Genomic DNA, 23,722 nt, shown 5'->3' with positions numbered 1-23,722 from the left:
ATCCTACCAAATCCACGTTTGGAGTGACCTCAGGTAAGTTCCTGAGATTTTTAGTACACCAAAGGGGAATCGAAGTCAATCCGGATAAGATCAAAGCTGTTCTGGAGATGGGTCAACCTAGAAATCTAAAGCAACTACAGGGGACTCAACGGAAGGACAACATCACTCAACAGATTCGTTAGCCGTTCAATTGGCAAATCCCTGCCATTCTTCAAAATCCTGAGGAAGAAAGGGCAGTTTGAATGGACAGAAGAGTATGAGGCTGCCTTCTTTTAAGGAGCTAAAGTAATACTTAGGGGCAGCCTCACTCCTCTCAAAGCCGATCGTGGGTGATGGACTCTACTTATGCTTAGCTGTATCTGACACTTCAGTGAGTTCTGCGTTGATAAAAGAAGAAAATGGATGATAGTCTCCAATCTACTACACAAGCAAAGCAATGGTAGATACAGAGCTTAGATACTCGCAAATGGAGAAATTGGCGTTAGTACTGGTCATTTTAGCTCAAAGACTATGTCTGTATTTCCAAGCTCACAGAATAACTGTCTTCACCAACTTTCCCTTACGACAGATTTTGCAAAGGTCAGACACTTCTGGGCGACTGGTAAAGTAAGCTGTGGAGCTCAGCGAGTACGGCATTCACTATAAGCCAAGAACTACCATGAAGGGGCAGGCTGTGGCAGACTTCATAGCAGAATTAATACCAGCAGAACCTCAAGTATATAATATCGACCCACAATTGGTTGAGGAAGAGTAACCCTAGACACTCTACGTAGATGGGTCCTCAAATTTTCGAGGATGTCAGGCTGGACTTCTACTGGTCTCTCTAGATAAAGAGAGATTCGAATATGCACTATGGTTTAGTTTTCATGCATCTAACAACGAAGCCGAGTATGAAGCTCTGCTAGCAGGACTAAAAGTGGTCAGGTACGTTGGAGTTAGGAACATACTGATACTCAATGATTCATAACTGATTGTAGGTCAGGTGAAAGAGAAGTTTTAGGCTAGAGAACTACGAATGGCGAAATACCTTTCTCAGGTAAAAGACCAGCTCGACCACTTCTCAAAATATGAAATTTGAAAAATTCCACATACATAAAACGTCAACGCAGATGCGTTAGCTCGACTGGCTGCAGCTTATGAAACCGACCTAGGAAGAATTGTACCGTTCGAGATTCTGCCTAAGCCAAGCATAGAAGCTCAAGAAGCAACGGATATCGACGAACAAGGACAACTAGAAGAAAATTATATGAGCCCTTTGATTAAATATTTGAGAGATAGGGTCCAGTCTACTGAAAAGATGGAGGCCCAGCAACTACAATGACGAGCAACCAGATATGTACTTAAAGGCGACAATCTGTACAAAAGAGGCTACTCGTTGCCACTTCTAAAATGTCTAGCGCCCGACGAAGCTGACTACGTCATGAAAGAGATATAAGGGCGTTTGTGGGAACCATTCTGGAGCATGGTCCCTAAGTTACAAAATAGTTCGACAAGGGTACTACTGCCCGACCATACTAAATGACACAAATCAATTCACCAAGAAATGCGACAAATGCCAATGGTTTGAAACAGTACCTAGGCAACGGCTAGAGCCTCTAACAAGCATAATGAATCTTTGGCTCTTTGCTTAGTGGGGAATATACCTTATAGGACCCCTCCCACTAAGAAAGGGCCAGACCAAATTTGCAGTGGTGGCAATCGACTATTTTACTAAATGGGCCGAAGTCAAAGCCCTAGCTACAATTACTGAGAAACAGGTCACCGACATCTGAAAGAACATAATTTGCCGCTTTGGAATAGCCTACACCATTATCAGTGATAATGGAAAGTAATTCGACAATGCTGCCTTTGGAGAATTTTGCAGGGAGTTGGGCATTAAGCACATCTGTTCCTCACCAGTACATCCGCAAGCTAATGGGCAGGTTGAAGCAATCAACAAAATCATCAAAAGAACTCTGAAGACCAGATTAGAAAAGCTTAAAGGGTTGTGGCAGAAGAACTTCCCAATGCATTATGGGCCTACAGAACAACATCTTGTACTTCGACGGGAGAAACGTCGTTTTCACTATCATTTGGCTCTGAAGCAGTAGTGCCAGTAGAAATTGGTTTCCCCTCCCCAAGGGTAAAGCAGTTCAGTCTACTCGAAAACAATGAGTCAGTGCAGCTCAACCTCAACGTATTAGAAGAGCATCGAGAAACAGCACGACTACGAACGGCTGAATACAACAATCGAATAGCCCGATACTACAACTCGAAGGTTAAGAAACGTGACTTTAAAGAAGGTGATCTAGTGTTAAGAAAGATCATGTCTAATACCAAAGATTCAACTAGCAGGGCGTTCAGACCAACATGGGAGGGCCCATACAAAGTCACTAACGTGGTTCGAGCAGGCACTTATGCTTTAGAAGACTAACGGGGGAAGACCTTACTACACCTATGACACGCTCAGCACCTCAAAATATACTACCACTAGTTCGACACATTGGTTCTAGACATTTTATGTTTTTCCATTATTTTGGCCAACTAAAGTTATTGTAACTAAATTTCGACAAGACGATCTTCCTAATAATAAAGTCTCCGACATTCGACGCAATACTTGAGTTTTTTTGTTCATTTTGAAATAAATTTCTCAAGCAGGGGGTCATAGGCATTATACGTAAATATCTACATATCTACGACTAATCAAGATATTCAAAATTGGGACATACCAAAAAGCAAGCCAGAAAGGCAAAAAGCCAGTAACGACTTAGCATGGTCAAAACTAAAGCAGAAAAATATGGGATATAAAACTATTTGGCATAAAAAGCCAGATGAGTTAGAAATCCAAAGGTATCAACATTAGTTCTGTTAAAGTTAGATCCCAAGGCAAAAAATAAATGGTTTAGACTCAAATGAGAGTAAAACCAGGCTCAGGAGACCTGATCATGACCAACGAAAATTGGAAAAACTTCCAATTCATAAAGTAGTATCGACAAGCTCAAGGCACAAAACCAGTAGTAGGAACCAAGTAGCTAAAATCCAAAATTGGATCAAAAGCTTTTGGTAGAAGCTCTGTGCGTTAGAAACCTTGACATAATTAGCCATTGATATACATATGAGTTAGGTTATGTTATAGAATGATCTCGTGGTAACGACAAGCGACAGGTACTCTCAAAACAAAGATCTTGATACAGTCATTCATCTTCTAATTTGAGAATGATGACCATTGTTATAGAGAACAAAAACGACCTGAAATGAGTCAAGAGTTTGAAGTCTGAGATCATCGACTAGGGGAGACCGGCCCGTGATATAACAGACCGGTCCATGCCAAAAGACGACCCGACGCCGAGGCGCCAACTCCACCTTGGTGCCAAGGCGCCGGCTCCTCACTTTGGCCTTCGGGCCAAGGTACAATTCAACTTCCTCCGCTCGGATCTAACGTCAGGAGGTTAAACACACCTGTTCGGGGCCGAGCCCAACATCCACCCTCTTCTATTAATTAACAATCGTTGGATCTTGCAACTCCAAATTAGGGCCCGACTAACAAAAGATTCTGGAACCACTCTCACAGCTATAAATAGCAGCGTAGTCTAACCCTGGAGGGGGGGGGGGGGGGGGGGGGCGCAAGTATGATACTTGAAACTCACTATTTCTCAAACTCCCCTTTGCTAACTTAGGCATCGGAGCCCGCGTGACTAAGGTCACACCAGTTTAGATCAGTTTGGTTTTGCAGGTACCGGTTCCCGTATCATCGAGTTAGGTGTGTGCGAGGAGGAAAACCGAAGGATCGAAATCCACACATCAACAGTAGCATTCATATCAAGCATATAATTGGTATATCAACACTCATACTCATGTATATCATTGATTCCTTCAGTAATAAATCAGGTATAGAAGACAAACATTTCATCTAAAATCTGTTAATAATATAACACAATTCAATAAGAGAAATTGAACACAATAAAAAGAAGTAATATATTAGGTATATCATTAGTATACCAACCTTCATATTAGATATACTATTGGTATATCAACATTCTCGTAATCAAGTATAAGGGTATATCAATTATATCATTAGTCTGGTGTTAATTAAGAATATATTGAACTCTGTGTGGGTTTCAAAATTGAAAAGTGGTTGCTACTTTTCTAAGTTCTATTAATTTTTTTTTTCTGCTTTTGTAAGCGTCTAGATGTCTACCTCTTTTCTCAAAATTGAAAATTTAAATCTACATTAACATGGTTATTTATTTATTTGGTTTTTTGTATAACATGTAGGAGTGGGGATCGAACTCACATCCTCTTATTTTTTAGGATAATTAAAAAAAAAAACCGGAGGCAAATTTGGTTTTTTTTTTTAAGACAGGGGAATCATAAGCATAAGGTTTTAGAGGCCTTTACATAAACAACATAAAAATTAATATATATTTTTCATATATAATAGAAATTTTAAGATTTTAAAAACAGATTCATAGGCAATATGTACTATAAAACATGTTAAAAAAAAGTCAATATTATATTTGAAAAAAAAAATGAGTGACATTTTTTAAAAATATATATTAAATTTATGGTACGGAGTGTAGTTTATCTTGATTTTTAACAAAAATTTAAAGGTGTTAGTTTCAAAAATAAGATAAGAGTGTATCATGCGGTGCAATTGATAGTTTAATTATTTGTATGGTTAGAAATTCTAAGCAGCCCAAATTATAAAGTGAATTTTATTTATTTTCTTAATTTGTAATTTAAGCTAAACTTATTTTTTAAAATATGTAACTTTATCTTGTTTATAAAGAGGGAATTTTTGGTTGTGGCTATTTTCTGTTTATATTTTTAGTGGTATGATTTGAAAATCAACTAAAGAAAAAAAGGTTGCAATCAAATGTGATAGGAAGTCAATTGCATTGAAAAGAATAGGAGATAACTAAATTAAAATGGTACAAGAAAATTGGTATTGAATTATTAATTGCATCATAGACAATAACTTTATGGTTTATGATCACAAAAATATAATATCTCAGTTCATTTCAACTCTATTGACATTTTGCAATTGTTGGTAAGTGTTAGAATACTTTTTTATCTTTCAAAAAAAAAAAACTTTAAGTTATTTTGTTTGATCTACTTAATTAAAAGTTCATTTTCTTTGACGAATTCAACTTTATTTGGATTTGATCTATCCATCAAGTAAAAACGAAAATCAACTCAAAATTAATAAGCCATATCGTAGAGCCAAAAAATACTTCGTAACTTTTTAAGAAAAAGTTTTTTTATTAAAATACCTACATGGGTATAATTCCTTGGACGGCTAACAAATCAAATCCATTGAAAGCATGGATTGTCACCCCTAGGCCCAATAGGATCCCAATCATAGCAAATAGATGTAATTTTTATCAAGATCATAACATATTCATCTCCCGATCAACTTCAAAATCCTGGCAAGGTAAGATTCCTCTTTAATTTCATTTGAACCTTTGGACATTTAATAATAGCATGTTTATCTTGTCCATGCATGAGTAGGAGCCCTAACTCGTTCAGTTTAGAAGGTTTCGTAGGAGACTAAACACTACTGCACTTGAAGTTCAACCGAAACTCGGAGAAGGCAACTAAAGTTTTGAGAGGTGAAGTAAAAAAAATGAAAAGATGTAAATAGAAGTTCAATAGCCAAAGTCAAAATTCTATTGGTCAGTAAAAAAATTATAACCATTCATTGGTTCTAAATGAGCTAGGGTACCAATTGAGAAGTAATGAACTCAAATCTCATGATGGTCACCTACCTTAAGAGTGAATTCTATATATTTTCCGACACCAAATGGTTAGAATTTGAAAAAGTGTCTTTCAAATCCTTTCAACCATTATTTGATGTGAGAAAGAACGCGAAGAAGTTGGGCACGCGCTCACTCTACACCTTCACGACACAAGAAACCAAAAAAACAAAATTTAAGGTATGTTTAGTATCTCACCTAAATTCAATTTCTTGTGTTCAAATTCACTCAATTCATTAAATTCTGTCCAATAGGTTTACTTTTTAAAATGGTATTCAGATTTTGCTGACTCAAGTAAAAATTTTGAATACAACATTTACTTGTTTTCAATTTTTAAACCAGCTATAAAAAACACACCCCCTTAGGACCAAAACCATATTCAAAGTTAGAAACCAAACAAGAGGATGGACAAAAATTCTATCAACATTAACTCATCAATACCTTTGAAAGTAATAAAATAAAAAAAAGGTTAATACAAACTCAACTATAGCCATGAAGCAATGTTTTATTAAAAGAAAAGTAGTATTACGGTAGTGCCATTGGAAGAGGAGAAAAACAGAAGAAATAGAATGCTTGCCTGATACCACAAAATTACTCAAGTTAGCTGCGGGAGAGGCGTTATAGGGCCCTGTGAGCAGCAGCGGAAGCTAATATGTCCTCTTCAATGGGAGCTGTAAGCAATTTAAAGAAGCAACATCACAATCAGTAAACTCAACATTCATGAATCACAAACAATTTAATCTCCAAAACACAACAATTCATCTCCAAATGCCTGTTATAAATAATGCTTCTCTCACTTCCATCTGCAGCAACAATTTCATAATACCGTCCTCTTCTTCATTCATCCGTTCTTCCCTTACCTTTGAGTTTTCTTCGATGGCAGGATTCAGCATCTACAGGACAAGGAGGTGGCTCATTGTGGCTGTGCTGCTCCTTCTGCTGACGGTGGTGAGGGCTCAGGACAGTGGAGGACTTGCACCATTGCCTGCTATGGACGCCGGGACCGGATTTCAGGTGACATCTTCCAGTGGTGGAGTTCTGCTACCGATGTTCGTCTGTGTCGTCGCACTTCTTTGGCATTAGATTTCAGATCTTCCTGCTTTCAATGATCAGTATGGTTGGATTTTGATGATTTATATCTATATGTTGTTGCAACGGTGCTGGCACTATTTTCTCTTTCTTTTTGGCCATGGTATTATTTTGGGAATTTGATTCTACATGCTTTTGATATGTAATCTCAGGGCTATATTATCAATAAAGAATTGTTCTTGACACTAATTTTTTCCAAAATGAAAAAGATGTAGCAAAGGATGACCATATAGAAAATGCATGGAGAAGTATAAGAACACTCACATAGGAATCTGGCAATGCTCTTTTTCACACGGTTTCTCGGCAGCCAGACAAGGGGCAATTAAAAGGAGAAGAAAAAGGATTACGTCAAAGTTCCAAAAATTCAAGACTTAATCTATTTGCTAAGAAATCAAAGTACTTACAATGAAAGCTCACTGGAGACTGGACAATAAATATCATTAAATTCTACTCAAAATCTTGCAATTAGCAATGGGTGTCTTGAGATGGTTTATTAGAAACATAAAACCTTAGAGAAACAGACATGGGTAAGCTAGGTGCTAAAATATGTAATAGAAAAGAATAAAGTAACCCACTCGAGTCTGCAGCATATACAACAGTATGAATCCAAGTCATAGTTTATAAATTTTCATCAATCAATTAATCAATCTCTCTATCTATCTATTTATCTCTAAAATTTCTTAACTCAAACAATGCACAAAATAAGGATGGGATGAGTCCCTTTCAGAAAAAGAAAGTAGAACATTCTCAATAGGAACAGCTGAACGTGATGACATTGGATCAGAGAACAACCAACCTTTCAAGTTTCAACCACTAATTTTCAGAATCCTGAGTTAATATCAAAATTTTGGGTTCAGAAGAGAGAGAATGAAACATGATGCCTGGAATGTACCAATAGGATTATTTCAAATAGTCCAAGCAATTAAACATTCATCAAGCAGCAGGCAATATCTTAAACCACAATTAATATAATAAGCATAACTAAGCTCACGGAAATATCGAGAAACCAAACATCCAATAAAGTTCCACAGAATGATAAAAAAATTGCCTGATCTAAACTGACAGTACTACAGTAATAGTTAGGGACACTGAAACAGAAATAGAACTGAAAACTCTGTACAGTCAACAGCAACACAACTTTCACCGTTCCCCAGTCATTGTTAGCATGTCTGATTATCAATATATCATATTCCCGACGATACGAAGTTATGAACCCTATTGAAACAGACAATCTTTAAAGAATCCTCCTCCACTAAGAGACTCTTTTGCCAATCTATACAATGACATTGCTTTGATAAACACAGAATTATATATATGAGAGAAAATTTACAAGAAAGAAAATGGTGAGAAACTCTCTCACTAAAAAAAGAAATTAAAAAAAAAATATTAGAGAAAAAAGTAGCCCAACTAGAGCACATAGAAGAGAAGGTAAAACCAAAATCTAAAGTCTTACCATTCTAAGACAAGAAAGTCTTCTATATTAATATATGAAGAAACAAATCAAAATAATTATCTATAAAAAAAAATAAAGAAACAAATAAAAATTATACCACAAACAGTATCCCATTGAAAAGGCCTACCTAGGATGAAACGTTAATAGATCATACTCGTAATGAAGGCCAAATAATAAACCCAACGCAAAGACACAATTAGGAAGAAATTAACAATGAAGTTTTCTCCTTTTCAAACTAGCATTCACTTTTTCCAACCTCATAATCTAAGAACCATAAACACAGAAAAGTGACAGGAATACAACAAGATACCATTGTAAACATGCTATTAAACTCCAAATATCACCAAAAAAAAAAAAGTAACATGTTTATTATATATATTGAAATACAACTTTATATTTAAGTCTCATTGCATCTCAATAATTTCCATGCCCAACCACTTTCATTTTAAATTGTGACATCTGATCCTGAATTAGGATAATTACATATCACTCCCTGGTGATTTGTCAGAATACAAGGATATAGAAACCAGTTCATAAAATTTCAATAATGAAAAGGAAGCTGTACTAAAAAGACATAACATCCATCAGTAATTTCATTTTATTCAGAATAATAAGGAATCACCAAAGATTTCGGTACAAGTATTGCAGGACAAAATTTGAGATGTCAGTCAGATCAGATGCCTCAAAATAATCAAAACCAATTGCTCTCACCCTACCCAGAGGGTATACTACCTCACAAAAATATTGATTAATCAAGTCCTAACTACAGGAATACAACTCATCACGTTTTCTGAAGCTATTGTTGTATGTATTATATTGAAACAAATATCACAAAAAGTAATTTTGAATCGTTGTACCCATTTGAGAATCAAGCGTGGTTCACCCCCAATTCTCCTTCCTCGATCTTCTTCTTATTCTTCTCGATAGCTGCAGCAACCTCCGCAGGCATATACTTCTCATCATGCTTTGCCAAAACCTCAGTAGCCGAAAAGTAGTAATCCCCACTCCTCGCTTTCCCCGAAACACTCTTCGTAGAGACCTCCTTCCTTATCTCATCGGTAAATGGCTTCACAAAACCCTCCACCACCACCGAATGCCCCTCCCTAAACAAGTCCGGCAACGATCCCTGATGCCTGACCAATATATCTGTGATCAAATCCGTAATCACGAACTCCATTTGCGGAGACGACGCCGGATGCACCACGCTGCCTTCGAGAACCAGACCACCAAGCCGGAACTTGTTCTTCGACGGATTCGCCGAGTATTTCTCAAGTGCATCGGTCGGCGTCACGTAGAACATCAGATGCTCCTGAAAATTACTGAGTACGATCACGATAAACCCCGCGATGCAGCTGAAGGTCAGAGCGTAGGTCCAGAGCCGCCGCGTCTGGAGCTGCCGGGCGCGGGCTCCGATGTCTACTTGCTTCGGACGGGTCAAATTCCGCCGTGCCGTTGAGAGAAAGCGAAACCCAGAGAAGCTGAAGACCGGTACATCAGGAAGTCGACGGAAATCGGAGAGTGGGGGGGAAATTAGAGATGAAGATTTGGAGATGGGGGGAGCTGGAATGTGGCGGAAAGTGGACTGGAAACGAGTTGACCGCAAGAGGAGCTGTGATCTCAATCGGAGGGCGAGATTGGTAGCCATTGGAGATTTGTTTGAAGGATGAATTCAAAAATTCGGGGCTGTGAGGGTTTAGGGTTTTGAAGGATTCCAAAGAATCAAAGAATTGTCGGAGCGGGAATGGGGGAGAAGGAGAAGAGAGCAAATGGGACTCTTCTTCTTCTGTAAACTCTGATTCGAAATTAGAACGGATTTGTGAAAGAGAACCAAACTTTATGGAAAAAGAAAGAAACTTTGGGCATTCTCTTTTTTTTCTGATTAAATTGTATTTTTGGAAAAGAAACTTTGAGAAATTTCTTTTCTTTTCTCTTTCTAGGTTGTTAAATGATTAGATAACAGGCGCAGCAAGTAACTTCGAATTCTCACCTCTATATGTTGTATTTGGAAAAATGGTAAGATTTACCTTTTTTTTTTTTTCTTTTCATTTTCAATGCAATTTGAATGGTTGCATCTATTTAGTTTTAAAATTCTCTAAATTTATGAGTTTTTATTTTATAGGTCCTGATAAGAAGTAACATTGACCATATATTTTCATTGATTTTTTCGAAGTACAAGTTTTTTAGAAGCTATGCCTCAAAGTCTCTTGAGATAGAGGACAGGATTATTTTGACTTCGTTGTGTTGTTTTCTATCTCAAGTGTTTGGGATGCTCTTTGTCCCAAGAACACCTACGTCCCTTCAAATTATGTGATTTGGCTTTTTGGTGGTATCCCTAAACATTATTTCTTGAGTTGGTTGGCTATTGGTGATCGTCTATCGACTTGCGATCATATTCGTTCTTGGTGTTCTTCTAATCCAGGTTGTTGTGTACTTTGCTTTGATAGGATTGAAACTCGGGACCATATTTTCTTTGATTGTATTATTAGCAATCTTGTACGGAGTGGTATGATTGCATCGAGAGGCTCTTCACATAGTATTTGTGCGCCCACTGTTTACAGAGCTGGAGTTGACGTGTCGTATTAGTAGAAAGTCGATCACCTAGATACATATCATGGAGAATTGCTTAGGCTGTATCTAGATCTCATATTTGGAGAAGCATAATTCCAAAATCCATAGAGGTGTTTATCGCTCGGATTCGATTATATTACATATTGTTCAGAGTGATGTTTATGCTTATGCTTTCACTTGGCGTGATAGTGTTCATTCCAGAGGTCGAACTTTGATAGAGACTGCTTGGAAGTTATTTTTTCTTTTCGAGTTTGTAGTTCGTTTCTTTTTGTTTGTATTTTTGGTTTTGTTCTTGGTTTTGTGTGGTTGGTTTTTTTTTTTGTTCGGTTTCCTGCTTTTATTTTTGTGTGGGCCTTATGTTCCCGTTGTGCCTTGATCTCAGAGTATGAGATCCTACTTTTTCTTTTTTCCCTTGCAAGTTGCCACGTACATGATCTTTGCAAAGAGAATTTCTCTAAAACTTTAAAAAGATGATCTAATTAACCAGTGAGAATAGAAATGATGTGGTAATCAAGAGTGAAGACGAGTAAGCAAATGAAGTGATGGGCTAAACAAAACTAGATACAGCTGGTGGTATAATCACTGTTTTAAATATCCGTCGATGCGTCGACATTTTCATCAATATATTCATGTTTTTATGGGTTCGACGTCAGGGATAAATCGATATTTCCATCATAATACAAGAAAATCGACAAAGTATGAAAAATATTAACAATATATACATGATATTAATATTAATTATTTTTAACTAATTTAGAAATAGAAAAATGTTTATTCGTAAATTTAAATAATTTTTTAATTTTTCTAACTTTTATAAAAATATCTATCAACATCGACATTTTATTGATATTTTCATCGATATTTTCATGAAATTGAGACATCGACCTTTAAAACCTTGGTAGAATAAATTTTAGATCAAAATTTTGGCTCATTAAATGTGGTTTCACGTAGTTGATGTATCAATTTATTTGTTCAATCAAGCATGTAATATTTAAGCAATAATATTAATGATGGGAACTTATTAGAATAAAGATTAAAAAAAAAAGAAAAAATTCAATAACATAACTGAAAAGTTTAAAAGTTTAAAAACTAAATAAAAATAGGTATTAAAGTTCAAGGGCTATGGTTATAATTTAACCCCTTTTTTGTGTAAATTACAAATTTAATAGTTTAAACTTTAAAGTTGAATGACTATGATCATAATGTCTATTTTTTTAACCATTACATTCTGTAATGGATCCATAACTTATGTCAGGGAGGCTTAAATTTGTATAAAGAGAATTTAAAACACATTGATATATGTATGTATCTATGTATACACACACGTATATTAGCTTATGTTTTTCGATATTAGATTACGTAAACTACAAGTTTGTCCTTTAACTTTCAAATTTGTGTCTAATATCGTTATATGCTTAAAAAATGTCAATTTTATTTCTATTAGGCATTTGAACTTTAAAAAATAATCTAAGAGATTAGGGATCATATATTAAGAAAAAATAATAATAAAAATCCAAACATCTATTAGATTTAAAATTGAAGGTTTGTAGACCTATTAGACACATGTATTAAATTCATAGTTTAAGAAATTTGTTCAATATAAGTATTATTAAATTTTCTCTCCAAGTCTAGAAGAGGGAGGATAAAATTTAGAAATATAATTACTTTCCATACTTATAGGTATTTTAGAGATAGATTTAAATTATTATTTAAAAAAATATATAATCTACAATATAAATCTAGAAAATATAGAAATTTAAATTATTTATTTTAAATTAAAAAAGTATATAAAATCTAAACTACGTAAAGAAAAAATTTAAAGAGTTTTGTGGAGTTCTTCGGCAAAAATCAAATTTAAAATTATATGAAATAAGGAAAATGTATAAATTGAAAATAAAAATAAGTATTAAATTGTAGTAACAATTAGACGAACACAGTTCAGGTTGGTAGTTAGGAGGGTTTGAGGCGCATATGCTTTTATAAAACGTATCAATAAGCAAAACTCATGCTTCGAGTTGTTTCATATCATAAATAAACGCGAACACTCAAGAAATCCATCGGACAAGCGGATTCATATCTCTTACAACCAACACAATCTTCAATTCTTGGAGCTGAAGCTATTTGCTTAGCTTTACATCCGCTCCAATGTATCATTTCTAATCTAATACATATGTGAAGCAAGATCGAACATATTGAGTACACCCTATACATGTATCATAAATCTTTACTAAATGTGATATTTGATCTATAAATATTTTTGAAGACTATCGTTGAGGGAGAAATTCGAGCGGTGACATGTCGAGCGCCGGTAATAGCGAGACATGAGACCACAACCAGTTAGGAACGTACACTATAAGCGCGTATGGACGTGTCACCACTAGAGCTGTACGGGAAGCACGTCGCAAGTCGTAGCCCGTGGCTTGCAGCTAAGGAGCACCGACTGACAAGTGAAGGTGTTGCTTACCAAATGTCAAGGATGTCCGCCCTAGCTCGTCAGAACCCCGTACAACCCAACGCGCCCCTGCGCCCAAAACTGTCGTCCTTCTTGATCGGCCATCCGCGCCTATAAGGGGGAAGGACCCCATCACTAGCAAGTAAGTGAAACATATGTCATTGAAATTCTTAAGGTGTCTACCCTTATTATTTTACTCCGATTATTGACTTGATCATTGGAGTGTATTATTCGGAATACCGCACCAACGTCAAGTTTTTTGGTTGTAGGTTCATTTACTCTTTGACGACGTACCATTCTCGAGAACACGTGGACCTCGCCAAAAATTTGCCATTGTAAATAAATTATATATTTAGATACCTTCTCATCCTAGGGATGAAAAACAAACATAACCAATTCATTGAATTTCACCCGAATTTGAAATCCCGCAAAATTATTAGTTACCAAACATAATCATATAATTCGTATTTCGGATTTAACAATTCGTCTAGTAACATTCCGTTTCTTATTCCAATTTCTCATTTTTTGAGAAACAGACATGTTTCATAACTTTTCCTGTTTCCTTGTTTCTAAAATTTGAGAAATGTTTATTAAAAAAAGGCTAAATTTTGAAAAAAAAAGGTAGTTTCGTTTTTTATATTTTCATTTCTTAGTATGTAATAAATTATGTAATTATAAAAAGGATAGATTTATTTCTCTGTTGGTGTAGGCGTGCATATTTATTATTAATTCTTTTTTAGTATAACAAGTGGGGGTGGGAGATTAAACTCACAACCTCTTAGTTGGAGATATATGTCAATTATCGTTGAACTATATTCATTTTGATCGTGCATATTTAATCTCAAGGAGTGTATTCCTGTTTGTAGTTATAAAAAATTAGAAAAAAAAGAAACATGGAAACAAGAGGGACTCTAAGGGCTCGTTTAGTAACGTTAGTATTTTTTATTTTTGTTTCTTTATCTTGAATGAAGAAAAATGTATTGTATGGTTCAAATATCTAAAATTCAAGTATGAGAAAACAATCTTTTTATTTCAAAAGTGAAAATGAAAACAAAAAGAAGAAATTTTGATGGTTTTCGAAATTTATAATCGTGAGAATATTCTAAAAAAAGAAAAAGAGAAACAAGGAACAAATTAATCGTGAAATAGTAGATTTATTGAAACGAAAAACAAGAAAAGTACATTACCAAACATCCCTAAATTTTCGCCAAAACTGGTTTTTCAAAAATCCCCGAGAAAATAATATCAAAGAACGTCATTTGGCGCCTTTTATATCCTTCATTATTCTCATTCCTCAACTTCACCTCCAGCTTCACATGATCAATCTTAATGTTAAGCTCCTCAGCTTCAGATTTCCGCTTCTGGTTCCAACTTCATCTCCATTCCAAATCCCTATCATTTTCCTTCTCCGCACTCACTCTCTTCCTCATCACAAAGACAAACCCACCAATTGGAACGCATCTCACGCCCTCATTCAATCCAAGCCACTTCTCTTCCTCCTCGAAAAATGCACTTCCATGGCGCAGATGAAGCAAGTTCAAGCCCAGATGATTTCGACCGGCTTCATCTCAGATGGGTTTGCCCTCAGTCGCCTCGTCGCGTTCTGTGCGATATCGGAGTGGCGAAATCTTGACTATTGTGACAAAATTCTCGACAATGCGGAGAACCCCAACGTTTTCTCTTGGAATGTGGCGATTAGGGGTTATTCCGAGAGTGAAAATCCCAGAAATGCTGTTCTTATGTACAGGAAAATGCTGAGGAAAGGTGGATCGACTCCTGATAATTATACTTATCCTCTGTTGTTCAAAGCTTGTGCTGGTTTATCATTGGGTTTCACGGCTGGTGAGATTCTTGGGCATGCTCTACAGTTGGGTTTTGATTCGGATTTGTTTGTGCACAATGCGATCATTCATGTGCTGGTTTCATGTGGAGAATTGTTGGCTGCACGTAAGGTGTTCGATGAAAGTCGTGTGAGAGATTTGGTTTCTTGGAACTCCATGATCAATGGATATGTTAGGTGTGGGCTGGCAAATGAAGCATTGAATCTTTATTATAAGATGGAGGAACTGAAAGTGATGCCAGATGAGGTCACAATGATTGGAGTTGTTTCAGCTTCTGCCCAGCTAGAGGATTTAACTCTTGGAAGAAAGCTTCATCAATTCATTGAAGAGATGGGTTTAAATTTGACCGTTCCACTTACGAATTCATTGATGGATATGTATATTAAGTGTGGGAATATTGAGCCTGCAAAGACATTGTTTGAGAACATGACAAAGAAAACTATTGTTTCATGGACTACAATGGTTGTTGGATATGCCAAATTTGGGTTGTTGGGAAGTGCTATGAGGCTGTTCAATGAGATGCCAGAGAAGGATGTTGTGCCATGGAATGCTCTAATTGGTGGCTTTGTTCAAGCCAAGCGTAGTAAGGAGGCTTTGGCTCTGTTTCATGAAATGCAAGCCAGCAATGTTGAACCGGACGAGATTACTGTCGTTAGTTGTTTGTCTGCATGCTCTCAACTTGGAGCACTTGATGTTGGAATTTGGATGCACCATTATGTTGAAAAACATAATCTTTCTGTGAACGTTGCCTTAGGGACTGCTCTAGTTGACATGTATGCTAAGTGTGGGAACATAAAAAGGGCTCTACAGGTTTTCCGGGAGATGCCAGGAAGAAACTCATTGACTTGGACAGCTACAATTTGTGGTTTAGCACTTCATGGACAATCACATGCTGCCGTAACTTACTTCTCAGAGATGATTGGCATTGGACTGATGCCAGATGAGATCACTTTCCTTGGGGTCTTATCAGCTTGTTGTCACGGTGGACTGGTCGATAAAGGTCGAGAGTATTTTTACCAAATGAGCTCCAAATATGGTGTCTCCCCAAACCTTAAGCATTATTCTTGTATGGTGGACCTTCTAGGTAGGGCTGGCTTCTTGGAAGAGGCGGAAGAGCTTATTAAGAGCATGCCTTTCAAGGCAGATGCCGTAGTGTGGGGAGCATTGTTCTTTGGCAGCCGCATTCATGGAAATGTTCAAATGGGAGAAAGAGCAGCTTCTAAGCTTCTTGAGTTGGATCCTCATGATAGTGGAATTTATGTTTTGCTTGCAAATATGTATGGCGACGCTAATATGTGGGAGCAGGCAAGGAAGGTGAGAAAGATGATGGAAGAAAGAGGGGTGGAGAAAACACCTGGTTGCAGTTCAATTGAAATGAATGGTGTAGTTTTTGAGTTTATAATTCGTGACCAATCACATCCTCAATCAGAGAAAATTTATGAGTGTTTGACTCGATTAACAAGACAGCTCGAACTTGTTGAGGATGAAACTTCTTCATTGAAAGAACTTTCCTCTTGGTGCTGATCTAGGTTGCCATATTTGAGTTAAGAAACCTACTAAGCTCTCTCTCACAAGCTTGTGCTCAAGGATGTTTCCAAGAGAAAATTCAAATCTTGATGATGAGACATGATTATGCTACAAAGATCGTCACTAGAAAACTTTCTAGTTACCTCTTAAGGATGTCCTGATGGTAAGGACTTGGAATGTTAGAGATACCCATCGAAAAGTCCTGGGTTTAAGCCTCCAAGTTGAGAATTTTAACTTAAAACCATTGATACCTCCCTAGCTATCTTTGTGTCAAGCCTCTCTGCAGGTCAGTGGAAGGTGGGTATTAGCATTATACAAGTGGTGGGGACCCTCCGACATGCCCCGGTTCAAAACATAACAGTTATTAAAAGAAAGCTTTCTAGTCTAGAAGCGACTATGATGAGAAGTGATTCTCTTCATTACATTGAGATTATGGTCTCCCTCTCAGTCCAGAAAGCTTCCACAAAAAAGATCAGCAGTAGAAGATTCTTCTGAATGGTAAAAGAATGTTCATCTGCTGGATGTTAAATGAATTGTTTCCAAGCTTCTTCAGTGTCCTGAATTTTTGCTTGCATTTCCTTGTCCAGTTATATTGGAAGCATGGCATCTACTTGGCAAGAGAAGAACATCAAACAGAAATGAAATGCAAACCAGGTACATCTTCTGCCCCACCATTCTTATAATAAGTCACCAGCAAGTTTTATTACGTGCTTCATGGAAGCATATGTGACAGTGGATTATGATTCAGGATTATTATACGTGCCCAACACTAGTAGCATCTTGGGTTTTTAAACGTCCTAAACTGTGACGATGTTTTTGATAGGCCCCCTATCAAGAATGTGTGTTCTAAGAAGAAAAGATGCGGGTGAGGATTGAGAAGAAAGTTTGGGTGGGGAATGTTGTGGGCTTGAGTTAGTTATCATAAGGGTTGTTTTGGGTATTTTGTGGGTGTATATATCGGCCGTAGGAGAGAGAGGAGGATCCTTTTTGCTGCGTTGTTAGTGAGGTCAGTGGAGAGGTTGGAGATCTCATATTTCTCCCTTGGCACTGTAATTCTCTCGTTGAATATCAATAAAATAGGACTGCTTTCTATCAGTTTTGGACAAAGCAATTTCAAAAAGTGATACAGAATGTAAATCGGTTTAAATCCTATTTGAGCCCATAAACTTTAATGATTATTCAGTTTTGATCTCAAAGTGTTCATTTTGTTTTAGTCTTTAAACTTTGTTTATTGCAGGCAATTCTTTTTGTAATTATTTACTAGAAAGTTGGCATATGCAATCTTTATTCCCCAACTTAATTCATAGATTTCTCCATGTATAATTATGGTTAAAAAACACATTTGATTTCAATAGTTTTACAAGTAACGATTTAATCTCCGAACTTTAATTTGTAACGATTTAGTCTCTGTACTTTCAATTGATAACAATTTGTGTCTCTAAACTTTAGTAGGTAACAATTTAGTCTTGTAATTTAAATTTTGTAATATTTAGTCCCTATTGTGAAAAATCTCATCAGAATTAAGTGTTGATTTTTATCATATAGCAACTTAATCTTTGTAATTTATAAAAACATTTGGTCTTTCATTGGTTTAACGATCTACATATATAATAAATTTAACAAAAATTTTCACGATTGGGACTAAATTATTACAAACTTTAAACTACGGGGACTAAACTATTATCAATTTGAAAGTACAGAACTAAATCGTTACAAACTCAAGTTTAGGATCTAAATCGTTACTTCAATGAAAGTATAAGTACGAAAAGTGTCTTGGTCTAAAATAGTTTCTCTTTTCTTTAGAATTTAAGTATTTTGAACAAAATATTTGAAAATTGAATAGAATAATTAAAAGTGGACCAAAGCAAAATAAGTAGAAAGGTTGGGGATAAAAATAAGATTTGAACTATATAATAAATTTTAGGCTCACATTGTCAGATGGTTGTGAATGTGATCATGGGAGGCTTTTGGTTGTGGTATGAAAACAAGATAAAATTCATTCTGTGGATGTTCTGTGGTGCTTTTGATTCTTCTACTCATTGTAACCTTGGAGCAAGATTTTATTGGAAACCTTTATTTCCTTTCCTTCTACGTTTGTTTTATGCACATCGGCTTCCTAATCAATGTGATTCCCCACATTTTAGAGATGGCCTGTTAACTGCTAAGGGTGCCCACGGGAAGGAAGGAAGGGCTTTGAGATTCATGTTGTGAGAATGGTCTTTGGTGCTGTGAAATGCATAGAGATCGAAAAGAACATCAATGACGAAAGTACTCTGGTGGGCCGATATTGATACCAAGAGATGAAAGCTAGGGAAGCAGATGGGATAAGACATCCTAGCAATTCTTAGCCACAACCAATGGATACTAGACGTTTTGTGTATCAATGTCGTAGCTAGTATCCTATCTAGAGAGTACGTTCCCAAGAATGAAACACAAAGGATTGACGGGGTCTGCATGATATCCCTGTATTCCGATGGATGTCGAAGATCTCAGAAATGAATTCTGAAAAGGGAGAGGATTCTCGGAAGATGATGAAAATGTCATATGTCATTCTAAAACCATTTAGCACAAGGTAAGTTATTTATTGCAATAAATCAATTGCCAAGATGCGTGGAGCCGTAAACTCCTGTATTTTACATGATTTTTCAGAATATAGTTACAGTTCCTTTTGATGCTCCAAGTCTTGTATATAATCAAATTAGAAGCCATTTTGTGTTATATTTAAGGGATTTTTGGGTTAGGGCTGAAGAAATGCTTTGCAGGCTTGCAAATAAGAGATTAACAACAATGAACTTATTTGTTTGAAATAAGTAAATTCCACTGCAGGTTTGTGATCGAGATTAGGAGGGAGATGTAGAATCAAGGTTTTAAAAGTTGATGTTGATGAAAATGTCGAGATTTTAATTTAATAAAAATGTAGATGAAATTTTCGATGAAAATGTCGAGGTCTTAATTTTATAGAAATGTGGATGAAATTTTCGATAAAATGTTGACATCGATTTATATTTCTAGAAAAATTATAAAAATAAAAAATTCATAATAAATATTTAGATTAAGAAATAAACATTTCACCATTTTAAATAAGTTTAACATTGTCAATATTAATATTATGTCGTGATATTGTGTTATATATATATATATATATATATTGCCTTTTTTTTTTGTAAAACTATAGAGATATTGATTCACCTCTCGTATTGATGTCGAAAACATATGAAAATGTTGATAGAAATTTAATACCTTGTCTAGAATGTAAAATAATAATTATTAAAGTCGGTGACATGATCAAGGTTGGAGTTAGAGATAGAGAAGTGTAATGCATAATTAAAATTAAAGTGAAGATAGGGGTTAGGATAGATTGAGATGTCAAATATAAGATAATAGTAAAAAAGTTTAGGATCGAAGTCGAGGTGATTAGGATCAACGATAAAGATGCAGTTTCGTTGTAGTAATTAAAAATCTAAGGCTAGAATAAAGGTTTAGTTCGAGGTGGGCAAGTACAACATCCTTTACTTTGACCGTCGCTCACCTTTTTTTTGTTTGGAATACACACAAGAAAGTCTCATCATTAACATTGTCGATTTTGACTACACATACTCTTTTGTTGAAGGTTTGTCTAATATTTTCTTAAAAGTATGCTATGATGTTACTTATCCTCGTTTGCATCCAATACTAGGATATTTGTTCAAAGTATTTCTTACTTGGGAACTCTTAATATAGTTCCAAATGAGGATTTTTCATTCCATTCATTGGGAGAGAGTAATTAGTAATTTAACGTAACTCAATCAAAAAACAATAGTAATTTACGGAAAATATTTAGCTCCTCAACGATGTTCTCCTTCCCATTTAATATTCGACAACTCATTATTTTTCGAAACTTACGCGATAAAGATAAAAAATGGTGATTTGATTAAAAAAAAAAGAAAATATATCTATTGGGAGACAGAAGGAATAAAGAACATTATTCACTGAGTGCTCTCTTTCTCTCCTCTCTCTCTCTTCCAAATAATTCACATGATGTCTGAGTCTGTCTCAAAAAAGGCATTGTCCCATTGGCTAAGGCTTGTGTGATTGCTTTCACCCCATGCTAGACAACATCTCTCATTATACTATTTTTTCAATTAATTTCTCAAAGTTCACATACTAGTTCTTTTGAAAGTTTCTTTGCCATTCTTATTCTTCATTTTTGCATTTAAGTTTATCATTATATTTCTCTATTGCTATTGATTAGGAGTCACTGGAAGTTTCCACGTGTGAAAAACAATATTTGTATTTATGATAAATGAGCTTCATGACATGATATTTTGTTTTAGTTTATATGATTAGGAGTCTAGGAAGATATGTGAGTTAAAAAATATGAATTTGAATTGGATTTTTAAAAGCATTATTTTGATTGAAAAGTAGAAAAGAGAACTAGAGTCGATCTTACTTTAGAGTACAACCCTATGAATAACTTGTGAGGATCGAAGAGATGAGACGATAAAAGTAGAAAGTTCAATTTTTTTTTTCTTTTCTGAAATAGTAGAAAGTTCACACGAAGAAAAGATTTTGAGGCGTTAGATGAGTTCATGTTAAGTTTGGTTCATATCATAATGGATAAGAATGAGAATTAGAATTCTCATTGCAGGAGTTATGAAAATAATATTTTAGAAAATGTATATGAAGATAAATGTTTTCTCACTGCATATATATATATATATATATCTTACATGGAAATAGTAATTTTAGCATATGTACTAGAAGATTCATGAAATTATTTTATGTTGTTTGTTTGAATCATGGTCACAATACACATGCTATTTATGTTGTTTTCAGTTCACATTATGGAATCCAAGGATGACAATATGGAGTGCCTTGGGATTCCACAAATAGGAGGGCCATATTGATGCTTCAAATAAATTACCATATAATCAAAGGTTAAATTTCATCTCAATCTGGCAAATAGGATTACAAAATATTTGAGGTTTGTCACAAGATCGTAATTAAAATTGACAAATCACGTAAGTATGAACATAGCTCAACGATAAATGACATCTACTCCTTAATTTAGAGTTTGAAGGTTCAAATTCTCATACTCCACATTTATTGTACTAAAAAGCAGAACCAATTAAATCTTTTTTTGCTAACTCATATGATGAGATTATTTAGATTTTAGTGGTATGTGATTGATAGTTAATTATATTGTTGCTAGAGTAAAATTCTATTTACTAAGTATTTTTTAAATACTCACTATAGAATGCAGTTTTAGAGGTTTGATAGTGTCGAGGTGAAAATCTAACCGGAGATGTGGGAGGCTCGACTGGCGATAGCTGGCAGTGGGGACCAAACCTTTTGCAAAAGTACGATCAGATGAGGGAGCAACATTGACATCTACAAGAACGTATGAGAGACGCCACACACCCTTCGACAGTATGCCTAGAAAGGGTGGCAGGCGACTAGGCTGCCGCCCCTCCTAATGGTCTATCAAGATCTTGTATGTCGATGAACCCCACCACGCCGCGTGCCAAACGTCCTTCTTGGTCGACCCCAACACCTATAAAAATGACAGAACACCACAACCACAGGGTAAGTGAAATATATGTCACTAAACTACTAAGGTGCTTACCGTTCTCTTATTTCTTCGATTACTAATTTGATCGTCGGAGAGTATTAGGCAGGGTATCGCAACAATGTCGAGATTCGTATTACAGACTCATTTGTTCCACAGTCACTCGTTCCGAAGAACATATGGACCTCTCCAATTTTCAGCATCAATGGATAGTATATAAATACCCGTGATGATGATTAATGACCTTAATAATAATATGGTTTGGTGAGTTAAAGACACATAAAAAAGTATACCTCTTCCTGGTGCTAACTAAAATATCAAACTTTTATTTTAGGACTCTCTTGTCTGAGTCCATTTAAAAGGATACATTTCTAAAACTAATTATTATTTGTCTCATATCAAATCCATCACTTGTACAAAAAAATCCATCTTTTAAATGTACTTTCATAAACTTTGTCTCCCTAGTTTTCTTCTTCAGAAAAGTATTGATCCCTTTGAATATTGAGTCACTTTTTGGGTAGGTAGTACATATGCAAATATTAAATAGACAATAGTTATTTTTCCTTTTTAGAGTTACAAAAATTAAGAAAATATTGGAAAATGTGTTAAATAAAGTACATTACTTATTATGCATAGAGATATTAAAGAAAAAGTTTTAAAACATAATGAGAAAAAGAAAAAATAAAAATAAAAATAACAACATGGTGGGGTAAAATATAGGGAAAAAAATATTTTTATCCCAAAGTTTGGGATAGGTGTCAATTTGGTCGTTAAAGTTTCAAGATGAACATTTGTCTATGAGGTTTGGAATAGGTATCTATTTGGTTTATATAGTTTCAAATTAACACTTTTGGTCCTTGAAGTTTGAAAAATTGTTCTAAATGGTCATTGAACATCTTTTGACCATTACTTAACTTAACGGAAAAATGACGTGACAATTAATAAGTGACTGAACTTTTCTAACTCGACATTTTTAAATGAGTTGTAAAAAAAATTTAAATTTATATAATTTTATCATGTGACGTGTCATTTCCTTTCTTCTTTCTCCTCTCTCATCTTCTTCCTTGGTTCACTTCATCTCCAAGCGAGAAGTATGTTCCGCCAACGCGTGCACTACCCCATTTTCCCTCCCCAAGTTTGAACAAATGCTTTCACATTTTTTTTTGTTGTGGCGCCAAATCCAGGTATTTGCTTATAAAGCCATTAGTATACGTCGAGGTTTACATATTCCTGCTGATTCAAAAGTTAGATGACTCCGAACAAGTCAGATTCTACGAATATCTCTTACAACTCAAACAAACGAATAAATAAAAGATTTATATATGCCGAATTTTATTTTAGTCTTAGGAAGAAGATTCTTAACAAACCTCCAACAGTCACCAACTGACCACCTTTTAAAAGAGTCAAGAATATGAGATGGTGTTGGTGATCCTTCTTCAACTATTCTCTTGCCAAATTGAGGCCAACCACTTCTTCACAACACATTACCAAAAAACTTGGGTTTTGGTC

General features: G+C 35.4%; 2 protein-coding genes across 4 annotated transcripts; one reads left to right on the top strand and one right to left on the bottom strand.

Moving 5' to 3' along the window:
• Window positions 1-8,852: 8,852 nt before the first annotated feature.
• G1 (transmembrane protein G1P-related 1) lies at window positions 8,853-10,140 on the bottom strand. Its single transcript, XM_022298383.2, has one exon. The coding sequence runs from the start codon at window positions 9,920-9,922 to the stop codon at window positions 9,146-9,148; it is 777 nt and encodes a 258-aa protein (XP_022154075.1). The 5' UTR covers window positions 9,923-10,140; the 3' UTR covers window positions 8,853-9,145.
• A 4,373-nt stretch (window positions 10,141-14,513) lies between these two features.
• Window positions 14,514-19,341, top strand: SLO1 (SLOW GROWTH 1). 3 transcript variants are annotated; one of them, XM_022298435.2, is made up of 3 exons: window positions 14,514-17,163; window positions 17,253-17,319; window positions 18,810-19,341. In XM_022298435.2, the coding sequence occupies exon 1, from the start codon at window positions 14,614-14,616 to the stop codon at window positions 16,660-16,662; it is 2,049 nt and encodes a 682-aa protein (XP_022154127.1). In that variant the 5' UTR covers window positions 14,514-14,613; the 3' UTR covers window positions 16,663-17,163; window positions 17,253-17,319; window positions 18,810-19,341. The 3 variants fall into 3 exon arrangements, with proteins under 3 accessions (XP_022154127.1, XP_022154129.1, XP_022154128.1); XM_022298437.2 differs by lacking the exon at window positions 18,810-19,341 and adding an exon at window positions 17,489-18,802; XM_022298436.2 differs by lacking the exon at window positions 18,810-19,341 and adding an exon at window positions 17,414-18,802.
• The last annotated feature ends 4,381 nt before the right edge of the window (window positions 19,342-23,722 follow it).

The sequence above is a fragment of the Momordica charantia genome (assembly GCF_013281855.1).
Source record: "Momordica charantia cultivar OHB3-1 chromosome 6 unlocalized genomic scaffold, Mcharantia_2.0 BLBB01000006.1, whole genome shotgun sequence".
Lineage (NCBI taxonomy): Eukaryota > Viridiplantae > Streptophyta > Magnoliopsida > Cucurbitales > Cucurbitaceae > Momordica > Momordica charantia.
Note: the sequence above shows the minus strand (reverse complement) of the source record. Positions and strands in the feature narration are given on the sequence as shown.